The 22,612-nt window shown below is 30.8% G+C and overlaps 7 protein-coding genes and 4 pseudogenes across 11 annotated transcripts, besides 9 other annotated features; 4 read left to right on the top strand and 7 right to left on the bottom strand.

Moving 5' to 3' along the window:
- Positions 1–885: part of a mobile genetic element that runs on past the window's edge.
- A 1,042-nt stretch (positions 886–1,927) lies between these two features.
- On the bottom strand, positions 1,928–2,143 carry TVAGG3_1037110 (uncharacterized protein; the record flags this gene model as incomplete). Its single annotated transcript, XM_001328409.1, has 1 exon — positions 1,928–2,143. The coding sequence occupies one exon, from the start codon at positions 2,141–2,143 to the stop codon at positions 1,928–1,930; it is 216 nt and encodes a 71-aa protein (XP_001328444.1).
- A 69-nt stretch (positions 2,144–2,212) lies between these two features.
- Positions 2,213–2,702, top strand: TVAGG3_1037100 (uncharacterized protein; the record flags this gene model as incomplete). The annotated part of the gene is made up of 1 exon (XM_051255353.1): positions 2,213–2,702. A coding segment is annotated over one exon (490 nt), but the record flags the coding sequence as incomplete, so codon positions are not given.
- A 1,297-nt stretch (positions 2,703–3,999) lies between these two features.
- Positions 4,000–4,641: a mobile genetic element.
- Positions 4,642–5,614: 973 nt separating this feature from the next.
- Positions 5,615–5,641: a terminal%2Cinverted (terminal inverted repeat of Mariner transposon ID:TVAGG3_1037070).
- Positions 5,615–6,919: a mobile genetic element.
- TVAGG3_1037080 (Mariner transposase) lies at positions 5,712–6,839 on the top strand (the record flags this gene model as incomplete). The annotated part of the gene is made up of 1 exon (XM_051255352.1): positions 5,712–6,839. The coding sequence occupies one exon, from the start codon at positions 5,712–5,714 to the stop codon at positions 6,837–6,839; it is 1,128 nt and encodes a 375-aa protein (XP_051080926.1).
- Positions 6,892–6,919: a terminal%2Cinverted (terminal inverted repeat of Mariner transposon ID:TVAGG3_1037070).
- Positions 6,920–6,978: 59 nt separating this feature from the next.
- On the top strand, positions 6,979–7,650 carry TVAGG3_1037060 (uncharacterized protein; the record flags this gene model as incomplete). The annotated part of the gene is made up of 1 exon (XM_051255351.1): positions 6,979–7,650. One exon carries the CDS (start codon positions 6,979–6,981, stop codon positions 7,648–7,650), a length of 672 nt encoding a protein of 223 aa, XP_051080925.1.
- A 1,434-nt stretch (positions 7,651–9,084) lies between these two features.
- On the top strand, positions 9,085–10,032 carry TVAGG3_1037050 (phage tail repeat-like family; the record flags this gene model as incomplete). The annotated part of the gene is made up of 1 exon (XM_051255350.1): positions 9,085–10,032. A coding segment is annotated over one exon (948 nt), but the record flags the coding sequence as incomplete, so codon positions are not given.
- Positions 10,033–10,332: 300 nt separating this feature from the next.
- Positions 10,333–15,249: a mobile genetic element.
- TVAGG3_1037040 (uncharacterized protein) lies at positions 11,595–12,701 on the bottom strand (the record flags this gene model as incomplete). The annotated part of the gene is made up of 1 exon (XM_051255349.1): positions 11,595–12,701. The coding sequence occupies one exon, from the start codon at positions 12,699–12,701 to the stop codon at positions 11,595–11,597; it is 1,107 nt and encodes a 368-aa protein (XP_051080923.1).
- TVAGG3_1037030 (Prim-pol domain family) lies at positions 13,040–13,904 on the bottom strand (the record flags this gene model as incomplete). Its single annotated transcript, XM_051255348.1, has 1 exon — positions 13,040–13,904. A coding segment is annotated over one exon (865 nt), but the record flags the coding sequence as incomplete, so codon positions are not given.
- A 662-nt stretch (positions 15,250–15,911) lies between the features above and the next one.
- Positions 15,912–15,939: a terminal%2Cinverted (terminal inverted repeat of Mariner transposon ID:TVAGG3_1036990).
- Positions 15,912–17,207: a mobile genetic element.
- TVAGG3_1037000 lies at positions 15,992–17,095 on the bottom strand (annotated as a pseudogene). The gene has a single exon. A coding segment is annotated over exon 1 (1,104 nt).
- Positions 17,180–17,207: a terminal%2Cinverted (terminal inverted repeat of Mariner transposon ID:TVAGG3_1036990).
- A 29-nt stretch (positions 17,208–17,236) lies between these two features.
- TVAGG3_1036980 lies at positions 17,237–18,616 on the bottom strand (annotated as a pseudogene). The gene has a single exon. A coding segment is annotated over exon 1 (1,380 nt).
- Positions 18,617–18,740: 124 nt separating this feature from the next.
- Positions 18,741–20,037, bottom strand: TVAGG3_1036970 (annotated as a pseudogene). The gene has a single exon. A coding segment is annotated over exon 1 (1,297 nt).
- An 80-nt stretch (positions 20,038–20,117) lies between these two features.
- TVAGG3_1036960 lies at positions 20,118–20,745 on the bottom strand (annotated as a pseudogene). The gene has a single exon. A coding segment is annotated over exon 1 (628 nt).
- Positions 20,746–22,612: the final 1,867 nt, after the last annotated feature.

The raw sequence follows: 22,612 nt of genomic DNA, 5'->3' as shown, positions 1-22,612 counted from the left end.
TAAATTTTTCAAAAATAAGATGGTAAAAAAGCCTCGACTTGCTCGAAAAATAACAATTTTTTACTTGTAAAAATAACCCTTTTACAGCATGGGCAGCTATTCAATCACTATTTCTTTTTCTAAAAGTATATTTTTCAAAAAAATTAAGATCAAATTCGACAATTTCTTGATGAAAGCAAAAATATTACACATACTTCTAGATGCATGGGATAAAATATGCAATTATTCAATCAATTCGCATGATTTGAAAAAAAAATCTAAATTTGATAAAAATGTAGAAATTTTTTATTTTTAACTTGAGATTCGATTTTTTTGATCCAATTTGTGAATTTTTTTTGATCGGAATTTCAATTAATTTGTTGATCAAAAATGACCTCACAATGTTTGATCATAAGTGAAGTCATCTTCATGGGTATTTAGAAATTCCAAGAGAAATTGCTTATTTCTCGCAGATGTAATATCTGAGAAAATCGAATTTAAATATTCATAGAAACCCAAATCATTCTCCGGTTCGAATAATTCATCTGTTGCTTTTTCTGTTTTTTCTATGAATTTTAATAATTTGATTAATAAATCTTCATCAGGAAGAATTATTGCTGCATTTGTGATAAAATTCCATATTGAGGTAATATGGCAATAATTACATTTATAAAATGTAATTTTATCCAAAATTTTTTGGCAAATTCGCATAATAGCATTAATATTTGAAGCTGAGATTAAACCTGTGATTACTTCTGTAACTTTTGGAAAATCATCGCAATTTAATATCTCTTTATATTGAATTGAGAAATAAAAAAAATCAAATGGATTCATTTCTTCAATTTCAAGGAGATTGTAAAAATTGATAGAAGTGTTATTGCAACAAATTGTATTTGCAGCAAAAAAGTAGTATATGAGAGCGGGTTGTGTGACTTTTTTTGTAAACGTAAGAATTCATACAATATTGAACGATTTTGTATCATTTTTTTTAACATATGAAGTAAAAAATGTATGATTCTTACGGTTTTTATTCTTACGTTTTTGAATAAATCAAGATTTAAAAAATTTTCAAAATTGTAAGACATTTACACTCAGCCCATACATAATGAAATATATTTCATCTTTTATAAAAGAAGCTATATATATATAGATGATGTCAGATATTCCGCGATTAATTAAACATTGTTTAAATCCTGAATGGAATCAACGGAGTCATAATCAAAGACCTCATAAACGGTAAAAAAATTAGAAGCTAATGATTATTTGAATTTATGAAATCAATTATTTGATTCATTCTTTCTTCAATCTCTTCTATTCTTTTTGTTAAATCATCAATTTTCATTAATGAGGTGATTCTTGATTGAGGAATAGATTTCAAACTAACCACTCCTTTTATTTTTGAAATTTTGAATCCATCAACTTTAAACATTTTATTCAATTTACATGTTGTCAATTCTTCAAATAATTTTTTATTATTAGCATAATAGTCATTAAATTCTTCAACAGATGAAAAAATTTTTATTTCAGTAATTGGTTTAACAACGTTTATTTTTTGTTGAACATTTTCACTTTCACTTATTTCATCCACCTCTGTTTCATTTATTTTTAAAATCGGTTTCATTTATCATTAAATAAAAATTAGAATATAAGTGATGAAATATATTTTTTAATTAATATTAAATCAGAAATGGCGGCAGGATTCTTTAAAAAATTATGGGATGGAATTAAGAAAGCTGCGGGTTGGGTTTATAAAAAGATTATTAAACCCGTTGCAAACTTTTTGGCACCAGTAGCGAAAACGGCAGGAACTATCATAGGTGGAGTATTAGGTACTAAAGCAGGTAATCCGGCGATGGGAGCACAAGCAGGTAACGCAATTGGTGGAATAGCTGAAGGAATACTTAATAAAATAGGGGGTAGATAGTGGAAAAATAAATAAATATTATTTTTATCTTAGTATCGGTTGTAGTCTTTGATAAACTTTTTCTCCTTTATTTAAAATTTCTCTTATTGGGGCAGCTTTTGGCGTTATTGATTCAGCAACGTCACTAATTGCTTCTTTATTCTTAAATATCCAATTTGCTCCCTTCTTCAATGTTTCCCAAACTTTACTCGCCCCTCTTTTTACTCTATCCCACAGTTTCTTAAATATACCTGCAGCCATAGTTGATTATTTCATTAAAATTAAAAATTCATTTTCATCTTTTAATTTTGATTTTTTATTTATTAATAAATGACGACTAACTATTTAGTGCCAAAAACTAAACCAATTAATGGAAATGTGTTTCATTCATTCGAAAAGATAAATGAAATATTTGCAAAGAATGATGGTAGAAGATATTATAGAGAACTTGAAAGTTCATGCTATGACTCTGATGCTCCATATTTTGATGATAAACAAACTCATTTAAGAATTACAAATCCGGCTCATGATGTGAACCAATTAGGTGACACATATATTAAACGCAAAGTTAAAGCAACTCTAGTTTCAAATAAAGCTTTCACATGTGATGCCGCTTTTAAATGCATGCGTTTATTCGTTGGCTACAAATCATCAAATCAAAGCTTTAAACAATTAGAAGTAGAAACCGAAAGAGGTGATGCCGGTTATCTTCAGATGGATTGCGCCCGTGAATCTTCGCATTTGCAACATATAAACCAAAATCAGAAAGGAAAGTTAAAAAGTTTGTTCATTCGTTATATAATAATGTTCAAAAATATGATAACTCAGTATGTGGTAAATATATTGACCCTTCAGAAGTTTTCAAGAGAGCAAATGAAGAAGTTAATGTCACTTTTGATATGATTATTCCGGTAAATGATTTGTTAGCATTTCAGGCGTTCGATGATTATCCTAAATCATTTGGTGATATCATTCTTAAATATTATGTTTTCAGGGATACTTTAGTATTTTGTCAGGTTGACCCGTTAAGAGTTGCTGATTTACAAAATTACGTTTATGAAAAGATAACTGATGAAAATTATGAAAAGATTATGAATCATGTTTATAAATATGATCGCAAATTCCAACAAATCGGACTTCCTACCAAATTAATTACAAGCTTAGCTGCTACATCTGCTGACGCAACAGTTGATAGTGTTATTATTTCATGCACAAAGATGGAAGTTTTAGAGGATAAATGTATTACACCAGGATATGGTTTAATTGAAGAATCAGTTAAAGCAATACCACGTTTATTTAGTAAGGAAGATCCATTCATGATTCCAGCTCAACATATTGACGTTCGTTCACTAAATGGAGGTTGCATAACTCCTGAAGGTATTAGCTCAGATTTCTCATATGCTCTTCATAATGTTACAGATGTTGTGTTAACATTTCCGAAGAATGCAATGCAAAGAACGGTTTTAGAAAATCCAATGCTTCGAGGTCTTCAGGTCACTATAGATTCCAGAAACTTCCCCGATCAAGCGATGACCACGGTGGGTGACATATTCTTTACACGTATGCTTCAAGCTTCTGATTTAGATGGAGTGAATGAATGCACGGAAGAATACGAGGACTCATTAACTAGACCGCTGAATGATGATGGCGTCCCATTAGCTAGAACATGGAAAGACCAAACTTCATTCTTATGCACTATTCCAGTTCAACGTGATGGAGCGGGTATATTCTTTGATGGATTAGAAACTTTCAACTCACAAGTTACAGTACAAGTGAAAGCTTATCCAATCATTCAGGGTGAAAATGACACTTACTGTTCAAAGGTGACAAATCCTCCTCAGGTTTGGTTTACTAGGACTACATATTGGACATGGACACCGGATGAAGGTTTGAAATATCATCCAACAGGTACACCACCACAGTATAGAAGTTCATATGATGAAATATTGATGAATAGAAATGTTTAAAATTATAAATTTATTTTTGATTAAATGGATTTAAATTCATCCACCCCTTATGAAGAATTAGCAGGAGTATATAATACATACGTAGATGATATGATTAATGAAGCATTGAGTGATAATAGAAATGCTCTATCTAAGGAAAAATTAATGAAAATTCCATATTCTGAATGTTACTTAAATTCAATCACTGCAGCAATTGGTAAACAGAATAAAGGTAAAACATTAACGATATTAAAACAAATTATCATTATTGCTAACACTTCCCCCATTCACATGTGTTAATTTATATCAACCGTTCAGGTTCACCTTCAGATGATACATTTGAATCTTTAAAGCATTTAATCAAAATTCCAATTATTTATTTATCACAAGAAGAAGCAGAAGATTATTTAAAAAACTTTTTAATGTATAAAGAATTATATAATACAATCAAGAAGCAAGGATTAGAGGATAAAATTATTGATAAACAACGGGATGAATTATTTGAAACACTTTCTATTTCAAATTTGATAAAGAATTTTTGCATTCACTCATTTTTCTAGATGATGCAGTGAAATCAAAACTAATAACAAATGAGAAATCATATTTTAATCAGTTATTAACTCAATGTCGACACATTCAGTGTTCATTCTTTATGGCTGTTCAATATTTCAAAGCATTAAGCACAAACATTAAATCAAATCTATCAACACTTTTCATTTTCAGTGGTTTAGTCGTCAACAGTTGAACGTTATGCTTTATCAAGTGAATTTACCAATGAGCATTAATGAACTTTACACACAATATCAGCAATTAGGTGAACATGGAAAAATAATAGTTGATTTAAATAAAGGAAGTGTTAAATTTGATTAACTTTTTATAATTAATTTTTATTTTTTATTTATAATTAAACATGACAGAAATAGCAAATCTTCTACAGGTTCCATTAAAACAAGGGACAAACAAAAGGGGTGCATATAATAGAACTATGAAAGTTCCTGATGGAATGAAAGAATTAGTTCATATTGTTGCTGGTCTTCAAAAAGATGTTAAACAAATGAGAAACGTTTTAACATTACCAGAAGCTCAAGCATATGCCAAACGTCATGGTCCAAATTGGGAAGCACACGAAGCAGACATTACGGGTCCAAATGGAAAACCTGATGGTATAAATGAAGTTTTCGTTACTGATGGTCAAGGTAATATTAAAGTCATAAATGGTTACAAATTAACTATATCTGATTATCCTAAACGTAAAGCATATAATGAACGTTATCCTATGCAATTTGATGAAAATGGAAAAGCTGTTAAACAATACATTGGAGAAGGTGAAAATGGTCCAATTAATTCATACCGTCATAATCCATATTCTTATTTCAATGAGGAATTAAATGCTATTGAAGAGGGACCGGATGGATTACCACGATATTCTAACCAGTTTGATGGTCAATATGCAAATATTAGACCCGAAATTTCAGCTAAGAAATTCTTTAAAGTTGCTTTATTTGATCCAGTTTTCGCAAATGTTAAAGATGAACTTAAACAGCAATTTCAACCAATTATAGTAGCAAGAATTGCATCAGGTGCTTTATCTCAAGCATTCAAAGATTTAATTAAGAAACCATTATATCAGCAACGAGGTTTAACTTATGATTTAGTTAAGGAATCAGATAAAAGAAAATTTGAGAAATCAGATGATTATAAGAATGCAATTAATGAATATATTCGGTCTATTAATTTCGATGAAACAGCTAAAAATCAACTTCATGAACAAATACAGGGAATAATATAGGGTGTCCAAAGGTGCATTTAGCACAGCGCTCTATATGAGACTATTAAAGGAGATATATGCTGATTATAAATATATAATAAAAAAATATGAATATATGTATATGATGAGTATGTTGTATTTTGGCGCCATGCCGGGATATAAAATGAATTTTGAGACAAGAGGCGGTTTCGCGGGAAATTTTGGCGGGATTTTTTTCATTTTTTTAATGAATCATAAAGAAAACATCCTCGCTCTTGCAAAAAAATGCAAAGACTGTAAAAAAATCTACGAGACATTGGTAAAATGCTTCGGTATGGATGCTCCTAGCTATTCCACTGTAACGTATCATGTTAGGATGTATCACTTCATGAACAAAAAGGCGCCCATCATAAAAATTGACAAAAAATCGCCGGATCAAAGAAAAATCAAAGCAATTCTTCAAGCGCTAGATGAAGACCCAAGAGCATCACTCAGAAGGATAGAGGAGATGACAAAGATACCACGTACAACAGTCAGTTATTATCTGCACAATTATTTGAACTACAAACTAGCGTATACACGTTGGGTTCCGCACAACCTTAATTCAGTTCAAAAAAAATCTAGAGTCCAATCTTCGAAAGAGCTCCTCTCTATATTGGGTGCGTATCAATCCAAGAAGTTTCGCTTTTTAGTAACAGGGGACGAGTTTTGGTTTCAATATGCAACAGAAGCCAAAATCATGTGGATCGCGAAGGATGAAAATCCACAAACATTCCCGAAGAAAAAAATTGACACACCAATGATGATGTTGTCGGTTTTTTGGGGCGTGAATGGCATCATCGCAATTGATATTCTTCAAAAACCTAATACGATGAATGCTCAGTACCTAATTGACAATGTTCTTACTCAAATTATCAATTCTGATGAGTTTGAGAAATCCAAACAACAAAAACAAAAGTTTGCAATTCATTGTGATAATTCAAGAGTTCACAAAAGTCATAAGGTAATGAATTACTTGGTGGAAAACAATGTCAAAGTTGTTCCAAACCCAATTTATTCACCTGATATTGCACCCTCTGACTTTTATTTATTCGGCACGCTAAAAAAGAGAGCTGAAGGACGCGAATTCGCGAGTCCAGATGATCTTGAAAATTTTGTAAGAGAGCAATTTGAGCAATTTTCTCATGATGATTTAAAGCGTGTCTTTCAAGCCTGGATCGATCGCTGCGACCGCGTGATTGAATCCAATGGTGATTATATTTAAATAAACTTTATATATATGTAACTTGTTTATTTCTATTCGCAGTATTCAGGTTTGTGCTAAACACACCTTTGGACACCCTATAGATTCAAAAGTTCCAGCAAAATAAAAGTTTAAATATATTTTTTTTATTCGAATATAAATGAGAAGACGTTTCACTAGTCAAAAGAACACTAACGCAAAAGCAGAGATTACGGTTGGTTATAACGTAAATGATGATAAATCACGAATTATTCAAAATGTTAAAGTTAATGTTAGCCCTGAATTAACAAGGTCAGCAGCTCAACCAAATTTATTAACTCGTGACTTACCGAAGAATGAGGGGAATGAAGAAAACCATGAGAATGGAGACCCAATCGTTTTATCTGAACCTGGTAAAGAACCTGTTGAAATTCCCACTTATCCAACATACCCCCCACCTCTTTCATCAAACATCGAGAACCCATATAAAATAGACATTAATTCTGAATTAATGAAAATTTACCGTGATATAATAATTAATAATTATGATTCAATAATAAATTTAATTGACCAATCCGGTTTAATTATTTTACCTTATGAATCATTAATTCACATTATCGCCATTCTTTGTGATGTTCAAGATTCAGACGTTAAGATTCAATTTTTCATAGATGATGAGGTTTCATGCTGCGGAACAGTTGCAAAAATAAATCCTATAAAGGATATTAGCACAATTAAGATATCAAAGAATGGAACAACAACAGAACTTCATTTAACATATAATGATATTTATAATAAAATAGTTGATGAATATAAAATATCACTTGAAAAATTCTTTGTTAAGGCTATTTAATATTCAAGCATTAACATTATTGAATAATAATCCTTTGAATCATAATCAATAATAATTGACCTTTCACCAGTTTCTATCGTTTGTTTTATTTCTTTTTGTTCCCCACTATCCGGATCGGTCATTGTAATTGTTTTTGTTATAGTATCAGCTTTATCTTTAACTTCAATCTTTTTTCCATCGGGATATTTAAACCAAAATTCCAAAAATTCGATATTGTCAATCTGTTCATATTTTAATCTATCAATTGCATTTTTAATACCATCTGAAAATCTTATGAAATGGTCATTATATGGGTTTGATTGAACTAAATTTGAATGAAGTGAAATATAACCTGTTGATGAATATGACATTGACTCATATTTTCTGAAAACACTAAAATTTATAACATGAATGAATTTCTTATTCGTTGAATTTATGAATTCTTGAGGTAATCTTATTCTAGTTTTATTTATCACTGGAAAATAACGCTTTACCATATTTTTAATCGTAATAAAAATGTCAATTATCAATATTATTTCGAATAATAGCTGTGAATTAAATTTAACAGTTAGCGGAATTTATAATGTTACTCTCGTTTCTGTGAGTGGTAAATTTAATCCCATTCTTTTAGACCATTCAGATTATATATCATTTATTAAAGATGACCATGAAAAAACGTATGATATGTATATAAATAATGTGATAGCGAAATGGGATATTAACATGATTTTAAGTTATTTAAATGAATCATTTATCGTATGGTATGAAGAAAATTTTAAATCAAAACCCGATAAACTTTTTGAACTTGATGAAATAAATAACCTTATTAAATTCCCGCTGAAAATTAAATTTTGTACTCCTCATCTTCGTTCATTGTTGGGGATATTAAATTTTGAAAAAGATGTTGGGGATGTTTTGTATTCTGACACTGGTTCCAATTTCATTTTAATCAAATGTGATAAAGTTAATACCCCAATGAGATTTTCACATCAAACATTAGACCCTAACTCTTACCCATCAATACAAAACATTTTATCCATCAACTTAAACACATTTTCTTTATCATATCCGTTTCAATTATCCGGGAATTCATTTATTCTTCATTCAAAAGATTTATCAAATATTAAATTTAGAATAACTGACCTATTTGATTGTGATTTAGAATTTATGAATGAAATATTATGGCAATTTCAAATAGAGAAAATAGCTGATGAGATAACGGATTAAATATTTATTTTTAAATCGTAATAAATGATTAAACAACAGCAACTTAAGGCACAAAGCGCCCAAGTCCTTCAGACCATTACATACGCCATATATGCATATAATTCAAAGACGGCAGAACAAACACAAAGGTTGAAATATGGAGATTTGGAGATAGTATTGAAAAATGAGCGTTTCGAATTCGTTTGCAAAGGTGGTGCAGTGATATCAAATATAAAAGAAATTTTATTTATGAATTCAAAAATTAAAGGGATAACGGATGATATAACATCAATTCCACCAGAAGAACAAAGATATTACGCATTAAATGCATTTCCTAAAGTTTTGAAGATTGGAAGATTTAATTTAAATGAGGAATTCATAAAAGGTTTCCTAAATGACATAATGAAGAAAGTAGATAAGGAATATGTGGATAGTGAGTTAAATAAGAAGGCAAATTTGGTTTATGTGGATGAAAAAGATAATGAAATTAAAGAAAAGGTTGAATGGTATCATGAATGGACATTGGAGACTTTTAAAGTTAAAGCTGATAAAGGATGGGTTTCAGGATGTTTAGACCTTAAAGCGGATAAAACTTATGTTAATGATGAGTTAATGAAGAAAGCGGATAAAGAACATACACATAACTTCTTCTCAACTGTTTCTATAGAAAATATTGAAGGAACGGTCGAGGGAACTGATGGGGATGCATTATATTATAAACCTCCTAACTTTCCACAAGGTTTAACATCGAATGAAAACATAACAACGAATAAAAAAATTAGCTGTAAAAATGTTTATGTCATGAGTAGTGAAAATAATGTTAAATTCACTGCTCAAGATTTATATGATAAGAAAGCCGACAAAACTTATGTTAGCGATGAGTTAGAGAAGAAGGCAGATAAGGAATATGTTAACGAAATATACCAAAGTTTGATAGGAACAACAAAAAATATTGAAACTATTGTTGGTGACTTTTCTGTCAATGAAGAAAATAAATATTTTAGATGGCAGTTTGTACAGTCCTTAAAAAATGGTACACGGTGTAAACTCATTCCGAAAAATAACAATGAAATATATGTAAGCTATAAAAAGAATAATGGTACACAAGTTAAAGTTCCATTAGATAACAACTGTTACTTAAACTTATATGGAGACGAACAAAAGAAATATTTAAGAGTTTATGAAATGGCAGATATGACATTGCCTAACCCAGCTCCAGCACCATATTATTATGACTATGGAGATGACGACAGAACACCACATGTAGATGAACAAAAGCTAACATTATATTTAGATTATTATAGATATAAAAGATATAATGCAATAGAAAAAACGAGAATAGTATATTATTATACAGATGACAGAAATAAATATTATAGTCAAGATTTTACCTACCCTGAAAACATAAGATTATATTATAAAAAATATTCTGACACAAACCAAAAAAAACCTGAAATAGTTGCATTATATCTTAAGTTCAAAAGAGACAATCCTATAATATCTCATATGTTTGATTTAATGAACCCAGTAGGTTCTATTTATACATCTATGGATGCAAGAGGTCCTCAAGCAATGTTTGGTGTTGGTGCATGGGAACAAATAGTCGACAAATTTTTGTATTGTGCAAACTCTTCAAAGGAAACAGGTGGAAGTAAAACGATTTCAGGTGAAAATTTACCTGCACACAGTCACTACATAGATTTAAGCACATCTCAAGCAGGTTGGCATAAGCATAGATATTGGGATTGGTCAGGAATGACAAAAGGTAAAGGATATGATGTTAAAGACGACGTTAAGTTTGCTATAAATTGTTACTGGAGTGACACTCAGGGAGAAGGAAACCATACACATTTCGTTTCAGGATATACACAAACAACAGGACAAAGTAAAGAATACATGCCACCTTACATGACAGTTTATGCATGGTATAGAGTTCAATGAACGCTCAATGTTTGTGAAACAAACTTTAGAACGGACTGAAAGTCCTGAGCTCCAAAAGAGTGAACGGTATAATTTAAATTTTTATTTTTATCATAAATGACAAAATTAATTAAGCCAACTATTTCTAAATTAATGATACCAATGAAATCATTTCGTGGAGTACTTATCCCAGGTTCTTCACAATTAGCTGGGGCAAGTGTTGTGACTCAAGGTGGAACATTAGCGAATCCATTCAAATTATTAACTAAAGATGAACTTAATAAAATGATGGCAAAATAACTGATAACAAAATTTTATTTCACTACTACCATGTTACCGGGTGCTACCATGTTGTCATGTTGACGACATGACATTGTGTCAACAACACGAGAGGAAGGCAATAATGAATTATTTTTGAAGAACTGAAGGTGCTACCATGTTACCGGGTGCTACCAGGTCAATTAATTTCTTTTAAAAATAGTGACAACATGACATTTTGACAACAACACGAGAGGAAGGCAATAATGAATTATTTTTGAAGAACTGAAGGTGCTACCATGTTGTCATGTTGACGACATGACATTGTGTCAACAACACGAGAGGAAGGCAATAATGAATTATTTTTGAAGAACTGAAGGTGCTACCATGTTACCGGGTGCTACCAGGTCAATTAATTTCTTTTAAAAATAGTGACAACATGACATTTTGACAACAACACGAGAGAAAGGCAATAATGAATTATTTTTGAAGAACTGAAGGTGCTACCATGTTGTCATGTTGACGACATGACATTGTGTCAACAACACGAGAGGAAGGCAATAATGAATTCGAATCATACTTTATAAAGCTTCATTTACAGGTATTTCATCATCAGTAAATGAATCCTCATTATCGTTTGGTTCAACCTGTTTATATAATCCTTTCATTTCTTCTTTCAAAACATAACACCATGTTTGTTTACCATCTATTCTTCTATGTTTCCTATCACATTTATCCTTAATGCTCATTTGGAAATTCTTGTCTTTCATGTCTGATGGTTTGCAGAATAGAGCATTTTCACACGTCATACCTGCACACAATTCATCATAATGTGTATTTATCCATACATCTAAAGGATTTGTTGATAATTCAATTAAATCTTGTTTGGCTTCAGTCATCGGTATGATTCGTACATTAAATGATGAAAGGTCATATTGCATAAAATACGTCAGTAAATTATCATAAAATTCCTTTGTGCATGAATCCATTAAATTCTTGAAGTAATCAAATTGACCCTTGAATTTACCATTAACCCTTAAAACCACATATCTTCTGTCTCCAACTTCAATTTTGACAGGGTAGACGTTATTAGTTACGAAAATGAAGTTTGCAACGTTCTGGGCAGTTCTTCTGGGTTGATTCTTTTCATTAATTCTAATCTCATTATCCGTTATAATTGATTTCAAAGCGTTGAAGTTTGCGAGTCTGTCTTCACCTACATTCTTGAGTTCATTAAGTACAAGAAACATTTTATTTTCAACTACTGAATTGAAATTACCCGTTAGCTCACCTATTTCAGTAATGTTTTTGCATGAATAACCAGCGAGAAGTTCAGAAATAATGTCTGTGAATCTGTTTTTACCTGTTCCCTGAAGTCCTTTCAAAATAATTGCTGTTTCATTCTTGATTCCAGGATGTTGAATCATTGATGCAATCCAGCCGAGAAGGTATTTATACACTTCATCGTTATTATCACAAATGGCTTCTTTAATGAAATTCATAAACATCTCAATTTTTGAGTAATCTGGTTTTTCGAGAACGTTGTATTTATAACCCTGAAACGTTGAGAAAACATCTGGAGAATCAGATTTAAAGCAAACACCCTTAACGGTTAATGAAGACAATTGATTTAGTAGTACATCCCATGCTGTTATTGTTTTACCTTCTTCTTTAAATAATTTAATCATTTTAAGTGACTCTTTCATGTTTGATTGAAGAACGAATGATATTTGATTCATTTTATCGTGTATGTTGTAATCTTTCTGAATGAAGTATTTATTTCCACAATCTACAAAACGGATTACACGTGATAAATCCTCAATTACTTCAGAACTGTTTTTATACTGATAATTTTCAGCCTTGCGTCTAATATCTGTTATCAAAAACGAGTCATCAAGTTTTATATCAAATGTTATTTTTGGCTTACGTAATAAAGGTAAAACGTATTCATCATAATATTCCTTTTGATATAGTTTTAGAATCTTCACCAAAACAAATGGAGAAGTCATTAAATGTGCATATCTATTACGTGCTTTATCAAAATTACTTTTTGCATTTTCTGTTAAACTGCAGAAGTTATAAACGTTATCGTATGCTTCATTAATTAAATGATTAGGTAACGAATTAATTGCTTGAAACAGTGTGAATAATGTTATTTCTTTTTCTAAATTCCTGTTTCCACCGTCATTATGTACTTCAAAATCACAGATGCCATCAACTATGCTCTGGGCAAGTTTATCGTCAATGTTTACATCTTTGTTTTCATTCATGATAGTCTTTATTTCTTCGTTCTGTTCAACTTTTACCTTAATATTCAAATCATTTAATATATCATTCACTGTTCTGGTTAATGTTGAATCATAACTTCCACGAATGAATGAGTATGTATTGATTGATTCTGTTGCATTCTTGCGAACTCTTGAATCAGCCATAACTACTAAAGAACGCTTTGAATCATCAATAGAAGTCATGATATCAATATCATAATCATTGCAGGAATAGCATTTAATCATTCTGTTCGAAACTGCATAGAAGAAATTAGTGTTGCAATAAATGTGAAGACCTCCAGAAGCGGTTTTAACGATAACATCTTTATCCGAAAGTTTTGATAAAATGTCTTTTCTAACCGTTTCTTTAAGTTCATCATTGTACGATTTATTGATATCAACATCTATAATCGTTAAATTTGGAATTTTATTTACTAATAAAGCCATACCAGTTTTCCTTCCTCTTCCTCCATCATGTTTGAGGTAGTTGTGTAAATCAATCATGTTTTCACCAATTCTTTCGTTGAGGGTTTTAGTTTCTGCCACAACTAATTCCTCAACTAATGAATCAATAACTTTTTCATCAGAAACGATATAGTTGCTGTTGTTGTTTGTTGCCGTCATTTATATAGGAATAAAAAAATAAAAATAATTTTAAAACTAACTTTATTTTTGGGCTGTATCAAATTTCCTATGTTGTTGTCAAAATGTCATGTTGTCACTATTTTTAAAAGAAATTAATTGACCTGGTAGCACCCGGTAACATGGTAGCACCTTCAGTTCTTCAAAAATAATTCATTATTGCCTTCCTCTCGTGTTGTTGACACAATGTCATGTCGTCAACATGACAACATGGTAGCACCTTCAGTTCTTCAAAAATAATTCATTATTGCCTTCCTCTCGTGTTGTTGTCAAAATGTCATGTTGTCACTATTTTTAAAAGAAATTAATTGACCTGGTAGCACCCGGTAACATGGTAGCACCTTCAGTTCTTCAAAAATAATTCATTATTGCCTTCCTCTCGTGTTGTTGACACAATGTCATGTCGTCAACATGACAACATGGTAGCACCTTCAGTTCTTCAAAAATAATTCATTATTGCCTTCCTCTCGTGTTGTTGTCAAAATGTCATGTTGTCACTATTTTTAAAAGAAATTAATTGACCTGGTAGCACCCGGTAACATGGTAGCACCTTCAGTTCTTCAAAAATAATTCATTATTGCCTTCCTCTCGTGTTGTTGACACAATGTCATGTCGTCAACATGACAACATGGTAGCACCTTCAGTTCTTCAAAAATAATTCATTATTGCCTTCCTCTCGTGTTGTTGTCAAAATGTCATGTTGTCACTATTTTTAAAAGAAATTAATTGACCTGGTAGCACCCGGTAACATGGTAGCACCTTCAGTTCTTCAAAAATAATTCATTATTGCCTTCCTCTCGTGTTGTTGACACAATGTCATGTCGTCAACATGACAACATGGTAGCACCTTCAGTTCTTCAAAAATAATTCATTATTGCCTTCCTCTCGTGTTGTTGTCAAAATGTCATGTTGTCACTATTTTTAAAAGAAATTAATTGACCTGGTAGCACCCGGTAACATGGTAGCACCTTCAGTTCTTCAAAAATAATTCATTATTGCCTTCCTCTCGTGTTGTTGACACAATGTCATGTCGTCAACATGACACATGGTAGCACCTTCAGTTCTTCAAAAATAATTCATTATTGCCTTCCTCTCGTGTTGTTGTCAAAATGTCATGTTGTCACTATTTTTAAAAGAAATTAATTGACCTGGTAGCACCCGGTAACATGGTAGCACCTTCAGTTCTTCAAAAATAATTCATTATTGCCTTCCTCTCGTGTTGTTGTCAAAATGTCATGTTGTCACTATTTTTAAAAGAAATTAATTGACCTGGTAGCACCCGGTAACATGGTAGCACCTTCAGTTCTTCAAAAATAATTCATTATTGCCTTCCTCTCGTGTTGTTGACACAATGTCATGTCGTCAACATGACAACATGGTAGCACCTTCAGTTCTTCAAAAATAATTCATTATTGAATAACCTGAAACCATTAATGATAAAATAACGATAACATCAAATTTTATTTTTATATGAATGAATACCCCACAAGCTCAAAATTTACCACGAATCATAACAAGGGAAGAAAGAAATAATCGAAAAATTAAAAACAACAAACCACGAAAAACAGAGAAGATGAGGAATAAAAATTAAATTTGGATTGAGTTTAAAAATTCATCTTTATTAAATTCATCTCTTCCAATCAATTTATTTATTCTATTAAATTCTTTTATTTTTGCTTCACTCAGTTTAAGGATTGAACGGTAAGTTTTTAATTTTTCGATTATTTCTTTCCTCTCTTTATCGTTTTCAGCCACACCGCATTGCGGCTTCTTTTTGTAATAGCATATTTTTGATTTAATTTTGTTTAGTTTCTTTTTATATTCATTGTCCGGACTCTTGGCTGCTTCGTTGTCACTCATTTCTTACGAAATAAAAAAATTAAATATTATTTAAATATAATGGAGTAATAAAATAAATCGGAATTTCTATTAATGTATTGTTAACCTCAACTAATACATTACCGTTAATATATCTAACAAATTCAGCTATAGGGTGTCCAAAGGTGTGTTTAGCACAAACCTGAATACTGCGAATAGAAATAAACAAGTTACATATATATAAAGTTTATTTAAATATAATCACATTGGATTCAATCACGCGGTCGCAGCGATCGATCCAGGCTTGAAAGACACGCTTTAAATCATCATGAGAAAATTGCTCAAATTGCTCTCTTACAAAATTTTCAAGATCATCTGGACTCGCGAATTCGCGTCCTTCAGCTCTCTTTTTAGCGTGCCGAATAAATAAAAGTCAGAGGGTGCAATATCAGGTGAATAAATTGGGTTTGGAACACTTTGACATTGTTTTCCACCAAGTAATTCATTACCTTATGACTTTTGTGAACTCTTGAATTATCAAAATGAATTGAAACTTTTGTTTTTTGTTGTTTGGATTCTCAAACTCATCAGAATTGATAATTTGAGTAAGAACATTGTCAATTAGATACTGAGCATTCACCGTATTAGGTTTTTGAAGAATATCAATTGCGATGATGCCATTCACGCCCCAAAAAACCGACAACATCATCATTGGTGTGTCAATTTTTTTCTTCGGGAATGTTTGCGGATTTTCATCCTTCGGGATCCACATGATTTTGGCTTCTGTTGCATATTAAAACCAAGACTCGTCCCCTGTTGCTAAAAAGCGAAACTTTTTGGATTGATACGCACCCAATATAGAGAGGAGCTCTTTCGAAGATTGGACTCTAGATTTTTTTTGAACTGAATTAAGGTTGTGCGGAACCCAACGTGTATACGCTAGTTTGTAGTTCAAATAATTGTGCAGATAATAACTGACTGTTGTACGTGGTATCTTTGTCATCTCCTCTATCCTTCTGAGTGATGCTCTTGGGTCTTCATCTAGCGCTTGAAGAATTGCTTTGATTTTTCTTTGATCCGGCGATTTTTTGTCAATTTTTATGATGGGCGCCTTTTTGTTCATGAAGTGATACATCCTAACATGATACGTTACAGTGGAATAGCTAGGAGCATCCATACCGAAGCATTTTACCAATGTCTCGTAGTTTTTTTACAGTCTTTGCATTTTTTTGCAAGAGCGAGGATGTTTTCTTTATGATTCATTAAAAAAATGAAAAAATCCCGCCAAAATTTCCCGCGAAACCGCCTCTTGTCTCAAAATTCATTTTATATCCCGGCATGGCGCCAATATACATACTACTCATCATATATTTTCATATTTTTTATTATATTTATAATCAGCATATAATATTCTCCTTTAATAGTCTCATATAGAGCGCTGTGCTAAACGCACCTTTGGACACCCTATATTGTGTCAAATCTTCGTCTTCTTTTTGTCATTGATTTATCAGTTTTTCCATAATCGAGATGAATCAAAACTTTATCCCCCTGTTTAAAATTCATGAGCCCCAAATTAATTTGTTCACGTTTAACATCATTTAACCTTTCCATTTGTTTTCTAATATATTCCCATTCTTTGAAATATCATTTTTCATTTCCACTGGTTCATGTTTATAGTTCTATGCCATGTATTATTGTAATAATATACTAACTGTTGTATGATGGAGTCATGATTTCCATCCCAGTATATCTGACCGTTAACCCTAACGCATCTCTAAGAGTTCTCATTACCGCATCAACTATTTTATTATGAAACGTATATGGAGAAGATGAAAAGTAAAAATTAATTTGTGGGAAATAATGAGCCATAGCTGCCTGAAATCCTTTATCACCATCACCCTGATATTATCTACTCTTTCATGATCTAGTAAGTATTGAATAGCTCTTCTTGTTTCCTGTTCTGTTTTCCCTTTCACCGGAATGCAATATAAATATCTTGTGTTAATGTTAATGGCGAATAAATAAGTAACATTTCCTTTTGAATATTCTAAATGATCGATTTCGTATGAATATGGATATGGAGCAAATGAAGGGCGACTAAATTTTTCCTTTAACGGTTGAATTTTTGGGTCAATTGGTTTATTTAATATCTTGAAATCCTTTTTAAAATCTTTTTGCTTCTTTAATGTTTGAAATGGATATAATAAAGTGAATGATGAAGGATTAACTGAAGGAGGAGGAGGTACTACTGTTGGAGGTTTTGGTATTGCAAGTGGTTTAATTTTATCTGCTTTGATTTTGGATTTCATTCCCCCTTTCATTAATTCCGGATGTATTTTATTCATTTGTTTTAAATATGCTGTATATAAAGGTTTGATATACTTTCCCGCTTCGAGTTTATGTTGAAGGATGAATTCCAAAAGTTGATCTTCATTTAAAAGTTGGGTTGAACACGGTTTAACTAATGAATCATAAATTAAAGCTTGTGCTTCATTTATGGTCTGAATGACCTGGGCGTTTTGCACTTTTAACTTTTGTTTCTTTGTTTTTTGCAGCTCAGGATTATATAATTTATATAATTCATCAATATCTTCTTCTGTTAATACTTTATTTTTGAAATCTTTCAATTGTTTAAGTTGTGATTTAGTTTTTCCCTTTGCATATTCATTATTTTTAATTTTGTCTTTAATTTTAGAAATTATTTTATCATGATATTTCAAAATTTCATTTTTATAATAATGATAATAATAATCCATATCATCACCCGTTATATTTTCATCATATTTTTGGAGATATGCTTTTAATTCATAATAAGTAAGAAAATTTTGATTAAATACTAAATCATCAATTAAAATTTTTAAATCTACATTATCCATTTATATAAAAATAAAATAAATGTTTTAAGGGCGCCCACCTCTTTGATCAAGAATCAAAACCATTATTAACGGTTCCTTTTGTCTCTTCTGTGGCATTTCATTAAAAATAAAATTTTAAATTGTATTAAATAAACGGCATACAACATCCATTTTCACAACATACAGCCTTAGTGTGTGCTCCTGTTAATGCAGTCTTACCGATTGTTAAGCGAGTCATCGTCCTGTTTTTAAGTTGTAAATTAATATTCTGACCATCAAATATCACTTTATCATTTATTATATCCAAATAATTTTTAGGTGTTAATTGTTTATTTTGTCGTAAACTAACACCTTTCATTTTTTGTGCAATCTTTTTAAAATCACCTTCATCAATTGAACCGTTGAATGATGTATAACACTTGGGGCATAAAGCAACCATGTTATCACCTTGTTTCTCAATTGCTAAACCCAATAACTTCTTCTCATGTGCTTTTTCTTCAGCTTTATTCTTTAATTTAGGTTTAAATTTCTCATCAAAACAGAAGAAATCAAATGGTGCGAATTTGAAAATATTTTTATCATAAAATTGTTTATCAGTAACAATTGCTTGAAATGCTTGAGTGTTAGGAAGACTTGGATCGCCAGCAATAGCCCAATAAGATGAATCAGTATCACCTTCAATGAAATGAAAACGATTAACATCCATGCATTTATACATAAAATCATAAATGAAAACCAAATACCAGTATTTTGCGTTATCTAAAGTGAAGAATGCCTCTTGTAAACATGTTTCACATCTATAAAATCTATCTTTGAGCATCATTTGATACGTATCTTCACCTATTTCTCTTATGTTTTTAAACTTATTTGCCATACATGCAACGCGTGCCTTCTGTGCATTCATTATTTTAGTCTTTGCGTAATTTTGTGTATTCATTGCATCGTAACCATATGATCCATTAAGCGAAATCTTGCAAAATAAACTTTTTCCTTTATTTCCTTCTAATTCAGCCTTTTGTCTTTCGTTCATAAATTTGTTCGCAAATTCATTAAAACAAGTGTTTTTAGTAAATGTTAAAATTGATTGAATGTCATCAATGATAAAATGAAATCTGTCTATTAGATACCAAAGATAATAAGAAGAAAATGTTGATATTGGTTGTATGTTGATGCTAACTGAGTTAATTTCCTCTGTTTCTGGTCAACCGGTAGATTGTTTGATTTCATGTAATTATACATAAAACTGCCAATTGTTTTTCATCTGTGATAATATCTAAGTTCTTATTATCGGTAAAAAGTTTATGTAATCATTAATGTATTTTTCATCAATGTGACCCTTTACTTCAGCCACGAATAAAGTATTTTTCTTCTTAATTATTCCCAGTGCTTTTCTTTCTTTGTTGCTGTATCACAAATGATAACCCATTCAATCTTCCCGGCATATACATTTTATGGTCAGTATATTGAATGAAATCATGGGATTAGATGAAAATGATGAAGGATATAATGAATTAAAATCAACACCAACGAAATGAGTCATAATGTTGGTGGTGTCCTCATTTGATACAGTTTTAGTTTCTGGACTATATGAAAGTTTATTAATGTGCGTGATTCCTTTAAGATTTACTCTATGTTGAACATTTGATAAACCACCAGTAATTCCATTACGGAGAATGTGATAAGCTTCAACTGAATCTAAAGTCATTGTAAATTATTTTTTAATGTATAATTTCTTAAATTGATTCTTAAACGTTGAACATCTTCATTTATCTTTATTTGATTTACGACATTGCAATAACAACACATTAACTGACAATTTTCTTTGGTATGTGGTTTTTCATTATCGATTCTATCCAATGTTGGTTTATTTGCATATGTAAACGCTTTACCACACATTTTGCATTTAGATGAAAGGATTAAATCGTGATAGTATTGAAAATCATCCATTGAAACATTATTTTCAATATCTCTTTCTGCTTTTTCATCTTGTTTCTTATATGATTCAATTTTATATTTCCAATACTTTTTCGTTAATTCAAAACTTGATTCTATCTCTTCCTCAGGATATTTTTCATTAGGATTAAAGTCTTTATATGCTAAAGCGTAACGAATCATTGAAGCATTCGATGATAAGAAAGATTATGAAGCATGTCAATTTTATAAACAAATGTTTCTTCAATAATTTTATCAATTGGGTCAATCATAATTTCAACATCTTTTATTGCAATAATGAATAAATATTCTAATCTATTCTTAAAATTTTTAGCATCATTGAGATATATTTGATAATCACTATCTGATATAGTTTCTTGAGTTAATGCTGAATAAAATGAATCTTTCGTGAATGGTTCCACTTTATATAATTCTTCTTCGTAATTTTCCCACGTGATGAATTGATAAGGGAAAAAGGATTTAACACGTGATTTATTGTTTCCGAAATCTTGAGTGAATTGGTCTAATGTCCCACCCGCTTATATAATTTCTGATGTCAATAAATCTCAATTCATATGGAACGTTTGTTTTCTTTACAATGATTTGCTTAAATTGTGAAGATGAACCCAGCATTGATTTTATTTTCCATTTTGCAGTGTTTAAATCACGAAGAATTAAATTTAAATCAAACTTTCCCGAATTAAAACCTATGATATTCACTTTATTGAATTCCTCATCTAGAAGTTCTTTAAATGCTTCCTTCTGTTTTTCATTTAATGTATGAGACAAAGTCCCCGCCGTTTGCGACTTCAATAATTCATTGTATTGACTCATATTTGATTCAACAACTAATGAACAGGTTGAAAATAAAAACTCAATCCAATCAGAAATAAAAGAATCACTCGAAGTTAAGCAAAAATTCCTCGTATATGTTTTATCGTTTAATTTAACCGTTGATGATACCATGAATGGTTTTAAGTAAGCATTCAAAGTTGCACACTCAGAAAGTTGTAATTCTTCTTTAGTCTCTAATGTTTCAAAGTCAAAAGTAATATATATCTTGTCGGTTTATAATATTTCTGCAAATTGTGAGCTAATAACACTGATATATCTTCTTTTTCGTAATATGTGGTGCATATGGTTGCTGTGTCTTTTGCAACTGAACGTCTTGAATTAATCTTCCATTATTTTCTTTACATTTCTCACAATGCTTTAAAAATCTTCTTTGGTTTTTCCTTTCTGGATCATCACGGATAGAATAAACTTCTTCTTTACAATATGGACAAACTTTATAGCCGGTGAGTGCTTCAACGTCTGTTATTCTGTCAGCGTGAAGTTTTCCACATGGACTCTGTGTTAATAAAATATTTACTGTTTCAAATTCTGGATCTATCATTATTGATTCCAAATGGAAAGTCTACCTTATTTATGTCCACGTCTTCTGGTTGAGGATCACAATAATAGAAATCAATATTAACATTTAACATTCTCGCTAATCTCTCACTTTCTGATGAAATGTCAAACCCTTCATATGCATCTATTGCTTCATTTAAATAGCTTCTACGAGTTTTAGGATTAACACCATCAGGAATGTTATAGAAGCGTTTAAATAACCTTCTACCTTCTGCTCTAATTTGATTATCATTCATTTTAGCTGTTCCGTTTTTGTTCATTTATGTAAGAATAAAAAATTAAAAAATAAAGTTTATTTTTTAAAGCCCATAAAATGAATTAAGAACACATAAATTTTTATCATCTGCGACGTGACGAATACATTTTAATTTACTCAAGAATGCGTACCCTGATACATTAAATCTAATTCCTGTCTTATTTAATTTCACAACTTTGAAAAGGAATGTATGAATAGCTATAAAATGATGAGAAGATGTTTTATGGGTTGCTTCCATTTTTTCTGAAATAATGAATAATATAATGCTTATACGTTTTCATATCTTTTATATTCTTAATAACGAATGGTATAGACCTTTCCACTTCGTCTTCCTTCGGTGCTGTTCTTTCATATGAAACATTATTAGTATCTTCAACAATGAAACCACAATCACACAAAATTTTATAGGTTCCAAT

This window comes from Trichomonas vaginalis, chromosome I, assembly GCF_026262505.1.
Source record: "Trichomonas vaginalis G3 chromosome I, whole genome shotgun sequence".
In the NCBI taxonomy this organism is placed as follows: domain Eukaryota; phylum Parabasalia; order Trichomonadida; family Trichomonadidae; genus Trichomonas; species Trichomonas vaginalis.
Note: the sequence above shows the minus strand (reverse complement) of the source record. Positions and strands in the feature narration are given on the sequence as shown.